At 39.4% G+C, this 14,079-nt stretch overlaps 1 protein-coding gene across 2 annotated transcripts in view; it reads left to right on the top strand.

Annotated features, from left to right (window-relative positions):
* Positions 1-3,354: 3,354 nt before the first annotated feature.
* The window catches only part of POP2 (Pyridoxal phosphate (PLP)-dependent transferases superfamily protein), a 136,888-nt gene continuing 126,163 nt past the window's right edge, over positions 3,355-14,079 (top strand). For both annotated transcript variants that reach the window (XM_087701370.1, XM_087701369.1), the window contains exons 1-6: positions 3,355-3,487; positions 11,680-11,792; positions 12,000-12,084; positions 12,213-12,285; positions 12,651-12,748; positions 12,834-12,926. In XM_087701370.1, coding sequence (XP_087557496.1) covers positions 3,458-3,487; positions 11,680-11,792; positions 12,000-12,084; positions 12,213-12,285; positions 12,651-12,748; positions 12,834-12,926 — 492 coding nt within the window. In that variant the 5' untranslated portion in view covers positions 3,355-3,457. The remainder of the gene's footprint in view (positions 3,488-11,679; positions 11,793-11,999; positions 12,085-12,212; positions 12,286-12,650; positions 12,749-12,833; positions 12,927-14,079) is intronic.

Genomic DNA, 14,079 nt, shown 5'->3' with positions numbered 1-14,079 from the left:
AGAAACATGAGAAAAGAAGTCAAACTTCTATCAAAGAACAAAGCAATCAAAGTGGGAGAAGAGAAGTAGAAGAAAGTGAGTAGAGTTTGTATACATTGGACTTTAATGAAGGAGATGCCCCTAAAGGACAAGTAGTTGCCCACACTACCAAAAGAAGAAGTAAGAAGGAAATGGAAAAGATAGAAGCTAGGATGAAAGAGAACATGGGTATATCAAAAGGAATCTATTGCAATCAAAGGGGGGAGAAGAGTGAGGAGAGTTCATATACATTGGAATCTAATGAAGGAGATGCCCCTAAAGAACGAGTAGTAGCCCACACTACCAAAAGAAGAAGTAAGAAGAAAATGGAAAAGATAGAAGGTAGGATGAAAGAGTACATGGGTATATCAAAAGAAGAAGTAAGAAAGAAATGGAAAAGATAGAAGCTATGCACTCTCTAAGATAGTTTAATTAACTACTACAAGAGGTTGACATTGGTCTTGACCTTACAAAGATAACTTGCTAAATAGAATTCCTTAAAGTTAGCAATAGTCCTTTTCTCCCACTAAACCATATGCTCTCTTGGTCACTTAATAGGCTTAGATGTCTATTTCTTTGATGCCAGGAGGCATATTCCACGGTGGATTCCATGAGATTTTGCAATGGATTCCATAAAATTTTATTTATTGCCGGGGATCATACACAAGGTGGATTCCTTATTCGAAAAGTCGATGGGGACGCTTGTCCTTTTTGGGTGTCTTGTTAATTTAATGTGCAAGTGGGTGGTACATCAAAAGGACTCTAGTTGTGATCAAAGGGGGAAGAAGAGTGAGGAGAGGTCATATACATTGGACTTTAATGAAAGAGATACCCCTAAAGAACGAGTAGTAGCCCACATTACCAAAATAAGAAGTAAGAAGGAAATGGAAAAGATAGAAGCTAGGATGAAAGAGTACATGGGTATATCAAAAGGACTCTGTTGCGGTCATTTATAGAGGCAAAACAAGAAATGAGCCATACATTGTCACAATAGATTTAAGCAACCCTAATAGAGGAAGAGGAAGGTGGCTCAATTAATAGGAAGAAAAAGCAATTAAAAGCTCACAAAACTTTGATCAATAAATCCTCCAAATGTTGCTAATGTAGATATAAAACCCACAAACCAAAATCGCCAAATTAAAGAAAGTGAAACCCACAAAAGAGGTCATAATCACTTCACAAGGGTGATAGGCAATGCCATGTAGCATCTGCTCCACTAGAGACCAATTTGGCACCAAGTGTAGTAGGAAACTTGGATGCCTTAGAGTTATTACATGAAGAACTTAGGTCCAAACCTTACAACACTTTAGGATAAACAAAAGCTCCAAACTAGGTTAGGTAATACCCAAGAGGCCTATAGGAAGTTCATAGTTTAGACTAATCATTAGCTGTGAGACCTAGTCATGATTAAAGGAAAGAGACTTGGCATTAGAAACTAAAAACAAGAAAACAGAAGAGCTTCAAAAGAAAGGGAAAGAAGTGCATGCCTAGTAGTATACTTGATAGTTCAATTAGAGAAAGAGAAGGCTAAAATAGCTCTTCATTAAAGAGAAATCTAGGAGAGTCAGCAAGGCCAATAACAACTTAAGGTAGCTTGCACTAATCTGCAAAGCTAGATTATGTTGAGATTTTTTTCAATATCTCCTTTGATTTGATACAATGCGTTGAGTTTGAGTAGAGATATATTATAATGTCTAGTTTCAATTGATTTAGTGTAACAAGATTCTTACAAAGTATGTTAATTCAACAAGGTTTCTTAAATATTTATTTAGTAAAAAAAAATTGAGTTGGAGGAATGAGGTTAATTCCATTTAGTTAGTGGCTCATCTTTGCAAGCCTACTTTATAAAATAACTAGTATACACTTTGCAAACTAACTCTTTCCCATCGAAATCTCCACCTCAAAAGTGAATAGGCTTCGATACAAGTTTGATCAAGACCATCACCTAAATTGAGAATGAAGTGAAGAAAAACATTAGACCCAAACTAAGAATAAAGTGAAGAAAAAATTTGGATAAGTATTAGCAAAGTTGACCAATGAACTAGCAAATTCACTACACACAGAGAGTCAGCTTAAGGCGCATGTAGACGTGTGTAAATATGTAATCTCACAACAATAAAAGCTCTATAGAAAGACAATACACATAGCTTCCGCCTCCTGAAGATGGACTACTATCGACTATTATTTGATATCAATGCAAGCATAGATAGAGTGGTGGCTACACCTACACACTGCATTCTTCCCATTCTAGAAGTAATCTATGTATGATTTGTTTCAATGTAATAAGTTTATAGGGCAAGAACAACATTGGGGCAAGTGCTCCATCTTCCAAATGTCTATAAAAGACCTTATTTTATGTGTTGACTAGGTCAATAAGATATGACATGATGATGTAGGCCTCAAGTATTCATGGGTTCCAATTGACCATATGTGAAAAGCAATAGGATGGCTCACAATGGCTTGCCTTATACATTTATACATGAGGGTTAGGGTTAGGGTTTTCCTATTCCCCCTTGGGCATCCAACCCTTTTGGTGGCCACATCATCATTCACCTCTTATTGCATGATTTGCATTATACTATGTTGCCCTAGGAATTGGGCTAGTAATGTCCATGTTGCAGCACAAGCTAAGGTGATTTGTACTACAAAATTGTTAATGTAAGTGTCTAGGAAGACATGACTACAAGTTGCAACTCTTGCCACATCTTAAGGTCCATGAAAGTAAGGAGTTGAAAAGAAATAAAAATATGTCAGGTGCATTTTAAATGGTTGAATGCAAGGATTACAGAAAAGAATAGAAGCCAAATGGGTATGAGTAAGTTGGCATGTTGAACATGGTGACTAGAAGACCTTGAGTTTAGTTTCTACAGTCATGTGGTCATCTAGTAAATAAGAAAAAAGATGCAAGATTTGAAGTTGGATTTGTAGGTTGATAAGATGGGTGGCTTACTACCTTGGGTAGCCACTTGATAACCACACACACACACACACACACACAAACACACACACACAAAGGTACTTGATTATGGCCCTCTTAATTGTTCTTCTCGGTGCATCGTTCATCCTTTCTCCTCAAGCATAGCCACTCTATCAGTGTGGGCATGCTATCCGAACACATTCCCAGGCTACCCTTGGTGCCCCTATGGTGTGGCATCGTGGTCGCGTGCTTCGTGTGATTGAGCCCTTAGCTTTTTTTTAAAAAAAATGCCAGAAAAGAGAAAAGCGAAAAATACAGGCACTTGCCACTTGCGCGAGTATGGTGGGCACTGGGACCATTAGGCGACGTCTCCGAATGGGACACGTGGGATGGGCCGCTTTTGACGTTGGCCGAGAGCACGAGGCGCCGGGAGGGGAGGCGCGAGGGCCCGGCGATGCGTCAAAAGAACACACTGGAATAAAACTCTGGAGTAACTGCTCTCTCAGCTCTTCTCTTCCGGCCATGGCTCGTCGGACAGGCCTCCTCTCCTCTGTAAGTGCCTTTGCCTACCCTTCATGTTCTGTTTACCCTTGCTGTTTTGTATAGTTCTCTCTTTACTCTGGACCCATCCGATCATACACCTCATCGTGCCTTCCAAGAGCACGCCTTTAGTGATCCAGGCCTGGCAGACCTTACTCTTGATTCATCGTATCATCCACCTTCTCATGCCTTTCGAGAAATGCCTTAGCAAGCCAAGCCTATCACATAGCTGGCTTCTTACTCTAGCTCCAAAACCACCATGCCTCTCTACTCAATTATGGAATTGTACACCTCATTATGAGAGATCGAACACCTCATTGTGCCTTCAGACTCTGGATGCATCATATTATTAGACTCATCATGCCTTAGCAATCCAAGCCCCCCACATAGCCGGCTCGCACCCGAGCTCCCAACCAAACCATGTCTCTCCTCTCACTCGGAAGGTCCAAAAGTTGGACTACATTACCTTTCTCGTTGTAGTCTATATTCTGAAAGGAAGCTTGATAATGTAATAATTCAAGGGCTCGCGATCCGCCGATCTGCATCCAATCTGTTAATCTCTAATGCCATTGGTCGGCATCCAATCCGTTCATCTCCAATGCCATTGAGAGAGTAGAAAAGTGAAAGAACCCCACCATTTTCCCCCTTCTTCCCCCCCTTTGGTGTTCCGATTCTTGTGAATTAGATCCTGCAAGACAATCTGCGTTGCCAAACAAGCTTCATGCCTTGAGAGAAACCGCTCAACCGTCAGGCTGGATCAATCAAGACTCATTAGCGTCCTTGTGTTTCCGATTGTGAACCTTTTGACATCGATTTGTCTACGTTGCCAAGCAACAAGTCTATACCTTCACCTGCCATCTGCTGAATGTAGTATCAAAGACTGCTACAGAATACATGATTTTAGTGCCTGTCAAGCCTTTGAATCTTAACATCGCACTTGCACAACAACTTGGATGACTATAGGAACTTGCACTGCAGTCAAGTTGAAAGGAGGGTATAGGCAGCAGTGACTGCAACTTGAGGAAACCCTGAAGATGTGATGATAGTGGCTTTCTGCACAAAAACAAAGCAGCATCGAAGAAAAGGTCCCTGGTGCCCATCAAAGGCAAGGATGCTTAGAGACTTCTGGTCAGGTTTTGGGCGTTGATTGGCTAGACATGTTTGGGACTCTATTTTTTCAAACTGCAGGGAACACACACCAAGATTCAATGGTAGTGGCTAAAGTACAAGATACAACACAAAGATAACAAACATGAATTTTCTGGGCTCCCTACAAACACTTGGTCCATAACTCCCATGGACCAGTCCTAGAGGACAATCGGAGGGACAAGAAGTGGAAGCAAACTAAGGCACAACAAGTTGAACATGAGCTGAATGCAAAAGAGAATTGACTCCAAGGAAGAAAGAAGGGAAGCTAAATGATGCTGCATAAACTGAGTTAACTTGCCAAATGACACATAAGGGTAGGCTTGAATTGGACGCCATATGAAAAAGTTCAAAAAGGTATAGGCAACACATCACACATATATGTATGGGAAACAAAACAACCAAACAGATAATGCATAAAATGCAAGACTAATTGACTCCCTTGATGGTCCTCACATGTAGGGGATGTGAAGATATGCTAGGGTTTGCACAGAGAAAACACAAAATATATGAATACGGCTGAAACACAATAACTCAGATAGTAATGTTATAAACACAAAACACAAGATGCAAACAGTAAAGAAAGAGAACTTTGAAGTGTATGAATCAATGCTACAAATGAATGAGAGAATGCACAAAATGCTCAAGGGTAGAGTTGTCCAACCGGCTGATGGCTCTTGTGGGAGCGGGTTGAGGGAGGTGACGACGTGTGTTGTCCAGTGGAGACGGATCTCGAGTATAGTAATCACTAGTTGGAGCAAAGGTTGATGAAGAAAAGTGCTGAAAACACAAAAACGACCTATTGTAGATGCAAGTGTAAGTCAGGTTTGTCTGGAAATGGAAGGGTAGTAGGTTGGAAACCAAAATGTAGTAGTCTTTGGGCCTGGAACTAGTAAATGCAGCAATATAACCACCTAACAATGATAGTAGCTGATTACTAGTAGCAGTGGGAGGTTAGGCAATAGCTATAGACCACGTAGCGGTAGTCATTGGCGGTTGGATAGCTAGTGGAAGAGGGCTGATGGCTAACACTTGCAAGACAAGGATGGGATAAATGGTGGCCAGCCTGTCCATTTATAGATGTAGAAGGATCCTTCCTAATTAAGGTTTTGGTTATGGGACATAGAATCTCTCTAGGACCGCACATTGTCTACTAACTTTTGGTAATTTACATGTTTTGGGGCTGTTTCAAAGAGCTAATCAGTTTGTGTAAAGAATTGGGAAGATATAGCATTTGGGAAATATTTGAAAAAAATAAGTCACACTAACTAGGTATAATATGCAAGAGACTGTATTTTTTTTCATCATTCAACAATAATCAAAACAGTCTCTTCATCTCTCCACTTCTTGTAGGTTTCATGGTGTTTCTTCCCTTCTCTTTTTCATTCTAGTCTTTGTTTCTCCTCGTTAATCTTTCTCTCTCTTTTGCACTCCTGTCACCAAATCTTTCTTATTCTTCAGTTAGATAATCCATGGCTACTTAGGTACAGTAAGTACAGATCTTTTAGGGAGTTGTGCAATGACCAGTGGTCTTTCAAATGACGAAGATAGTCTTCATTAAAGGATTCCACAGGAGATGGTGGCAAAGTTAGATGTAGATCGGACAAAATAGCAGGTCGTCATCAAATTTCAAGCTATTTTGAAGGTATTTTGTCAAAAGAAGATGTCTTAGGAGTTAGCAGTGGTGTAAAGTTCTAGTTACTTTTTCGGAAAGAGTCTCCTTTCTATTTTTTTCAAGAATTTTTCCAAAGCTTTCATATTGGATAGTCCTTCAATCTTTTCTCTTGCTGAATTTCATCTTTATTCCAAACCTTGTGGCAAGCATTCTATGGAGAATGCTCATCATGTAGATAGCACTTCTTAAAGAGTTTTGTTAGAGAAGCCACATTAGCACAAAATGCAGTGCAAATCATGTCGAGTTTTCTGCTCATTAATTTGTGTTTCACAACCTATAATCTCTCACACACATCTGAAGCAAGTAATAATCATCAAGCTCCAACAAAGCTTCAATAAGATTATTCTACATTTGGCTTTATTTTTCTTCTTATTTACTGAAATCCTAAATGATAGCAGGGCAGCCATAGCCATTTTTTTGAAGCTCAAATATCTTGAAGATTTGTCAATACTTTGGCTTGGACACTTTGAAGATTGAAGCAAGATTGTAGGTCTTTGAGCTCATTGGATATCAAAAAACCATTATGGGTTAATGTTTGGGGATTCTTCATCTCAAGGCTTAATTTTTCATTAGTAAATAATGCTCAAGGCTCTTCAATATTGAAGTTTTATTGGTTTTCAAGCATCAAGATTGGACATTGGAGTTGTTGGAGCATTTTGGGAGCTATCTTGGATGCATATGATTGAAGATTGATTCTTCTTGATCATCAAGCTTCAATAATCAATTGAAGAGGTAACTGTCATTGGAATGAGAAATAAACTTAATGATTTAATTAAACTTCATAAAGATTTTAATTAAAATGAAATTTAATTTTGGTATCCTTAGCTCTTGGCATGGTGACCATTGTATTCATAGTGAAGGATTTGACATTGGAGCGTGTGGTGGATAAGTATGCAGGCCATGTGGTACATGGCAAGGACTAAAGAAACAAGGTGCAATGTAAAACTTTCATTAAATTGAAAGTTTGTATCTTAGAATTGAGTTACATTGAAAGTTTTTTCCAATAAGCAGCTCACTTATGGCACTTACGTCATTAAGTAATCCTTAAGTTAAAGTTTTATCCAACGAACAACTCACTTATGATTAATGATTGAGTCATTAATTAACTCTTAATAAAAAACTTGATATGATTAAGGAGCAGCTGGTTACTCATTTGGAAAGCTTATCTTATCTATTTGGGGCTTTTTCTTTCTCATTTTTAGAGAAATCCAAGTTGGGAGACAACCACTCTTCTCTTTCTTGTTATAGAAAATTACAGATTTTAGGCCATGGAATGAGCTTATAGCATAGATGGAGTGTGGATAGCAACCAATTTCCCTTCTCTTGGCATGGGGCGTAACTGTATATACAACAAGGTATGTTGCTGTTTTTGAGTGAAATATGTGAAAAATAGGTTATGATAGCACTATGGCCTGACATCCTTTCTTTTCTTCGAGATCTCAAGCCTAGTGCACTTTTTGGGCGATTTTGTCACGAAGAAAGCGACATTCTTACAATTTTATCATGAGAAATGGCCCCTCTCAAATTGTGAGAGAAACAATGTGGGAGTGCATGGGGACTATACTGAAGAGTTATCTCAGCAAATGCTTTGCGAAATTGGGTTCAAATACTTGCTGTCATTTTTAGGGTTTAGCAGGCTGAAGAGTTCATTCACAGTTTTGAACATTCTATAGCTGGTTGGAGGCTAGCAGTGAATATATTAAGGCCATTGTGCAAGGATCAGTTATAATATGAGAAATCACTAAAATATTACCATTTGTAATCAATTTCGAGTATATTTCAGTAATCTAAAGAAATACCGAAAGGGGCCAACAAGTATCAATGTGTGATGCAAGAGTACTCTAGCTCCAGTTGTGTGTGGAGTTTTCTTGTTGAATTTATTGTTAAGCTAAATTAAGTGTTTGCTAAAATGTGGTCTAGTGCCCTTTGGACTTCCAAAGGCCGATTTCATGGTTTCGTTGTTGGGACATCACCAACTTTCTGAAGGAGGTGAGCTTATGGTTGTCTCGAGGAGCAAACACATGCATTTTTATTCGTTGTAATTTAATTATAGCAAGGTTTATACTTGCTGAAAAAAGTGTACAGCAAGGGGCAAAAGGTAAAAGATGTCACACAACATAGGTAGGAGTGAGGAATAGGAATCCCCTCTTGAGAGGCACTCAACACATGGTTTTGAGTCTACAAATGCTGAAAATGCTTTAGGACAACAAGCAACAAATGTGATTGGTGAGCATGCAGCTCAATCACATGTAATTCCACAAGTCCAAGGCTCTCAAGAAGCAAATGCAATGTTTATCGCATAGTTAGCAAGTGCTGTTATGAACTTGTAACAGTTAATTCAGCAACCTCAATTTGCTGACTTTATGCAGTTAGTTCCTGATATTAGAGGGAAAAAGGTTGCTTCGCATTCTAAACAGCCAAGTGAGGCTCACGGGCAAACTTTTCAGCTAAAGGTATTGCATACATCAGTGCCTGTAATGCCGAATGTGCAAGGAACTCTAGTTCAGTAGCATGATCATCCATTAGGAAATAATGTGCAACATATTCCTCATGGATAGCAAACAATTCCTCCACCATATATGCATCTAGGTTATTTTGGGGGTGGATTAGTGTTTTAGGCTATGGATGCCATTGCACCGGCCAATGTTGACATGTAAAATGCAGCTGGTTTTCAGCCACCTATAGTTAGGTGTTTAGGGAAACTATCATGGGGCAATGCAGCCCCAAATGCACATTGGCATGTATGGTAACATTGGTATGCAGCCAGGTATGCAAATTGGAATGTTTGGTCAATTGGGAGACACTGCTGGGCATAGTCAAATGCAAATACAGCAATGGCATCACTGGGACCACCATTTTTGCAGCCACTTGTGTATTATAACTTGACACCTTTGGATAAAGTTAAAAATTACAAAAAAGTTGGGGCAGTAGTCAAATTTGAAACCTTTAATGGTATGCAAGATAGATTGAAGGCTTTGACTTTCATTCAACAATTTGATGCATCCTACTCAAGGGGCAAAATTTCCAAGCCTTCAAAAGTGCCTAAGGCAATTACTTTTTAAAAAGGAAATGCACTTCAGTGGCGGACAATCCTTTTGATGCAAGGCAAGGCACTAGCAACTTGGGTGCATTTCAATAGGTTCTCTCTTTTCACTGACTCACAAATACTTTTGAAGTGGATGTGACAATAGCTTGACACAAATTGGATTCAACTCATTGTGCTGATTTGGAAGAGTAGACAAACAAATTTTGGGCACCTTTGTTATTAGTTAGCTCTTTTTGTAAGGTCATGATGGTTGAGCAAATAGAGACCTACTGTTGTGGTCTACTCAAAGAAATCTGTGCCTATTGCACCAAGACAACAATGATCAGTATGGCACAATTGATTGAAAATGCAAATATAGCTTATGCATTGATGAAAAAACATGCCATAGGATTTAAAGGCAGCAAAGATATTTCAAAGGACAATGCTAAAAATAAGGGCAGCAAGATTGAATTTTTGGGTAGCAAGTTTAAATCCTCAAAAAAGGGTCAACATGTTGAAAATTAGTCGAAGTCGGTCTTTCAGAAAGGCAGACCAGGCAAAAGGTCATTTGCTAGTGCTAAGAATGTTGCTGAAAGAAAGACATTGTATGATACAAACAAATGCTATGTTTGTGAACAAGAGGGGCATATAGCGCACATGAATGCCTAGAATGTAAGTCTAAAAACCATGTAGATGACAATAAGGATAAAAAAGGCAAGAAGCATAAAACTTTTGATGGAATGGTATCCGATCTTGTTGGCGAGCAACCAAACACGTATGCTTTAGAGCTATGCCATGCATTGGGCAAAGTCAGGGAGGTCTCCTTGGGTGGACTCTTACACCATATCCCTTTGTCAAGGCAAGAGCTGAAGCAATGGCTTGGAAGTTGGAACATTTCAAGCCTTGGGTCTAGAGCAAGGGACGAGTCGGCCAAATCCCTAGCCAAGTGGCACCCTCGACTTCTTTTGTGTATGCCCACAATGTTTCCGGTGCTACCTCTCTTATGGATCACAAGAGCCACCTCTTACAGTAAGAATCACCAATCCCTCCAATGCACTTAAGTTTACCTCTATCATGGTCCACATCTTTTGCAATCTAGGTGGCTAGTCAAAGGGAAGTGCAACTCCTTGGTATAGCTGAAGGAGTAGTAGTAATGATCCAATAAGTGTCTTTTCCTTTGAATTTTATGGTGAGGGACCTGCCCCAGACACAGGATCTGATATCACTTTCTAGGAGACCACAATCCTTGCTAGAGGCAGTCAACAAAGACCTGATTGTTTTGACTTTCCATTTCAAGAAGTCCTATGATAAAGTTGATTGGGAATTCCTTGAGGGTAAGATGTTGAGGATGGCCTTCCTGGAGCAGCGGATCAGAGTGTAGCACATCACCAGGTGCTTGTCAATGGTGCAGGAGATTTAATATGCAGAGAGAAATAGGGGTTCCCTCTAGCTTCCCTTTTTCCTTTTTGTGGTGGAGGCCAAAGTCTGTTCTTGATTGATGCAGCCACTTGCATCACATGGCTTAAACTTCCATTGCAGATCATGATGAGGTTATGGTTGTGGAGTTTGCCGATGACATTGCTATCTATTTGGCTGGGGCTGAGAGTAACTTCAGATCTTCTGTTGCAGCCATGGAACTGTTTAGCCTCAGATACCCTTACTAATTGGCATAAGTCCTATGGATTTTGGGTTGGGGGTCTCATGGAGTGTGAAATTCAGAACACAAGCAATTGACATGAAAACACGTCTTTTGGAAATCATAGGCTGTAGCTCATGCACGGCACGAATGGACTAGTCTACAGACAATGAGAATGAACTGCATTTTATAGTGATGGCCAACTTACATTTACCCCTACTCTAATCTATGCAAGCAGGATTAAGAGCCTGTGCTTTGGTGTCATGTTTGGAGGGTGGTGGGCTTGAGAGAAGTTGGAAGTGTGGGTGGTTAGAGAAGTTTGAAGAGAAACAGTGACTGGAGGTGCCTGAGCCATCATGGATCACTTAAATGAGTTGTAAGCCGGTGGTATATAAGAATAGGGTAACCATAATAAGGATATTATGTCCCCATAGTAAGAAATGAAGTTCCTAGGGTTTAGTCAAGTGGTCCTCCCACTTATAATTATTTGGGCAGCACGTAATTCTCTTACTAGGAAAATTTTGCGTTTCTTCTCTTTTCCCATTCTGCTGAACTTTACTTTGACAGGTCTGTGAAAGTAAATATGATTCTCATTTTCTGCTAAAGTGGTAGGTTTCATTTCAAGCAGACAGACCACAACCTTATGTGCATGCCATTGTGACTGGTTGAGGCTTTTTGGAATCATAGAGAATGCCTTTAATGTAATGTTCATACCTTGGCAGGTGAAATTTGTTTGCTCAAGAGCAGCCTCTATAGTTGGATCCATAGGAGAGCAGCAGCTTTATACGTTCAAAAATGTCCAAAGATTATCTAGCACTACTGCTCAAGCTGATACGTAAGCATTTTTAACTTCTTCACTAATTCTGGGTTTGAAAATGAAGTTGTAACTACAACGGGTAATGTGTTATCTCAGAAGCGTGGAACAACTTAGGCCATCTTCCAGTCAAGAAAAGCTGTTACGTTAATGTGTTTCCACCTCTCATGGCATGTGCACTAATTGCCTTTCTTTTTAACTAAAATTTTCTTAAATTTTGATTGTCAGGGCTGCAGGCCATGCCGTACTTGCCCCATTTACAGCAGCTCGACAGTCAGCAGAGACTAATCCATTGGTAATAGAAAAATCTGAGGTAAGTCATACACAAGGGAAATCATTTCCTTTCATTGACATTAAAGTAAATTGAGCTGAGAAATAAATAGATATCTTGACTGCATTTCCCAATCTCTGGTCTCTTGATGTATATGTAGTTTATTTCAGGGAGCCTATGTGTATGACAGTAATGGCAAGAAGTATCTAGACACTCTTGCTGGACTATGGTGCACATCCTTAGGCAAGTTCTAATTCATGCCATTTTGCCTGATTAGCTGTTGTTGCCTTTGAATCGTCTTGGAGGCACTGTTCATGGAAAACATTTTTCAGTACTGATACAAAATATAAAATGGCCCTAGTTTTTGAAATTAAAAGACATTCTCAAAACTTCAAAGTTCTTGTTTTCAAATTTAGCAACTTGCTTTACACTAAACCTCAGTTTTTTATGAACACTCCTTGGAGAGCTCTGAGATTTCCATTTGTAAGTTCACTTAACAGTTTTTTACTCTCTTTAAAGTTCGGAGCCTTCTTCAATTAGCAGTACCTCAGAGCATAAATAGGCTAGTCAGTGTATAGTTAATGCTGACACATAGTTGAACTTTTCAGGAGGGAGTGAGCCTCGCCTTGTCCAGGCTGCTGTGAAACAGATGAACACATTACCTTTCTACCATTCATTCTGGAATCGGATCTCAAAACCAACAATGGTATCCTCAGAGTAACTATTAGAGTGCTGCTGAATCTCAGGAATTTTGTGGCAGTTCATGATGATGAGGTGAAGTTTCTTTACAGGAACTGTCCAAAGAACTGATTGAGCTGTTTACTCCGGCAAAAATGTCAAAAGTATTTTTCACAAATGATGGATCAGAGGCCAATGATTCACAGGTTTTGCTTTACTTCTTTGAGCCTGGGAATATTAGTAATATACGAAGCAGTACATTGAAAATAAGATAACGTGGAAACCTCTTCCTAGTTATTTACTCTAAGACAACTGATAATTCCTTTCACCATCATTTTAAAGAAGATAGGAGTTTATGGTAAGGAGTTCTTAGGTCCTTTTTAACTTGTGCTCACCTTCATATAGTATGATGATTCTCTTGAGGAAACAATGGTTTAAACACATTGGACAATGGGATATGTGCCTGGGGGTGCAACTAATGTGATGAAACTATAAAACAACTTCCGTCCTCTCGCCATGTAGGAGTAGAACTTTTAAATATTATGTGAGAAAGAGGACAGCGATTGAACCAACAGTGCAATCATTGGTCAAAGTCCTAAGGAAAGTTTTCATGGGTTAACTGGTGTAAAGAGCTGTAGATGGAATCCGCACTTCCTAGGTGGAGTGGTTCAATGCTATGGGCTTTGTTATATTTCAGGGGTAAAGTCATGAATGAACCTATGTTGGGAGGATGGTCAAAGATGTAGTGGATGCACTCAAGATTGTGCGTTTTCTATGAAGGGAAAATTTCTCTTTTAGAACGCCCAGATCTTGTTGTTGTTTATTAGCTGGTTACTATGTCGAGTATGGAGGCTGGTTGTTTTGCTTATGTTATGCCTTAGGACCCGTAAGTTGATCTTATAAAGGATTTCATGACATTTGGCTGTTGTGGGTGGCTCTTAGATAATTGCCTTTTGTATCTTTTACTGCGCGTCTCTTTCTTGGCACAATCCATGGGTGAAGTATTGTATACTGCCTAAAAGGGGTTTCCTTGTATGGGATCTAGCAAATGAAATCCTATTATGCCTTGATCTGGACATGAATGGAGTCTATCCTTACTGCATACAGCTTGAGTTCTCATCCTTTTCATACACTTCTTAAATGTGTAAACAAGTAGGTCATTTTGCAAGACAATTGTAAATGGCTATTGAACAAGTGGACATAGACATCCACGTGACCCAAGAAAAAGCTAGAAAAGCAATAGTGACAGTAACTACCAAGTAGCTCAATATTCTCGAGGGGATTCATTTCATGATGTTCTTAATCCAGCTAACATAACTCCATGATGAATCTTGCACATGACACCAAACAACAAACAAA

The sequence above is a fragment of the Lygodium microphyllum genome, chromosome 20 (assembly GCF_053477565.2).
Source record: "Lygodium microphyllum isolate KBCC chromosome 20, Lygodium_microphyllum_v1.1.10, whole genome shotgun sequence".
Classification (NCBI taxonomy): Eukaryota; Viridiplantae; Streptophyta; class Polypodiopsida; order Schizaeales; family Lygodiaceae; genus Lygodium; species Lygodium microphyllum.
This window is presented reverse-complemented; position numbering and strand designations above follow the sequence as displayed.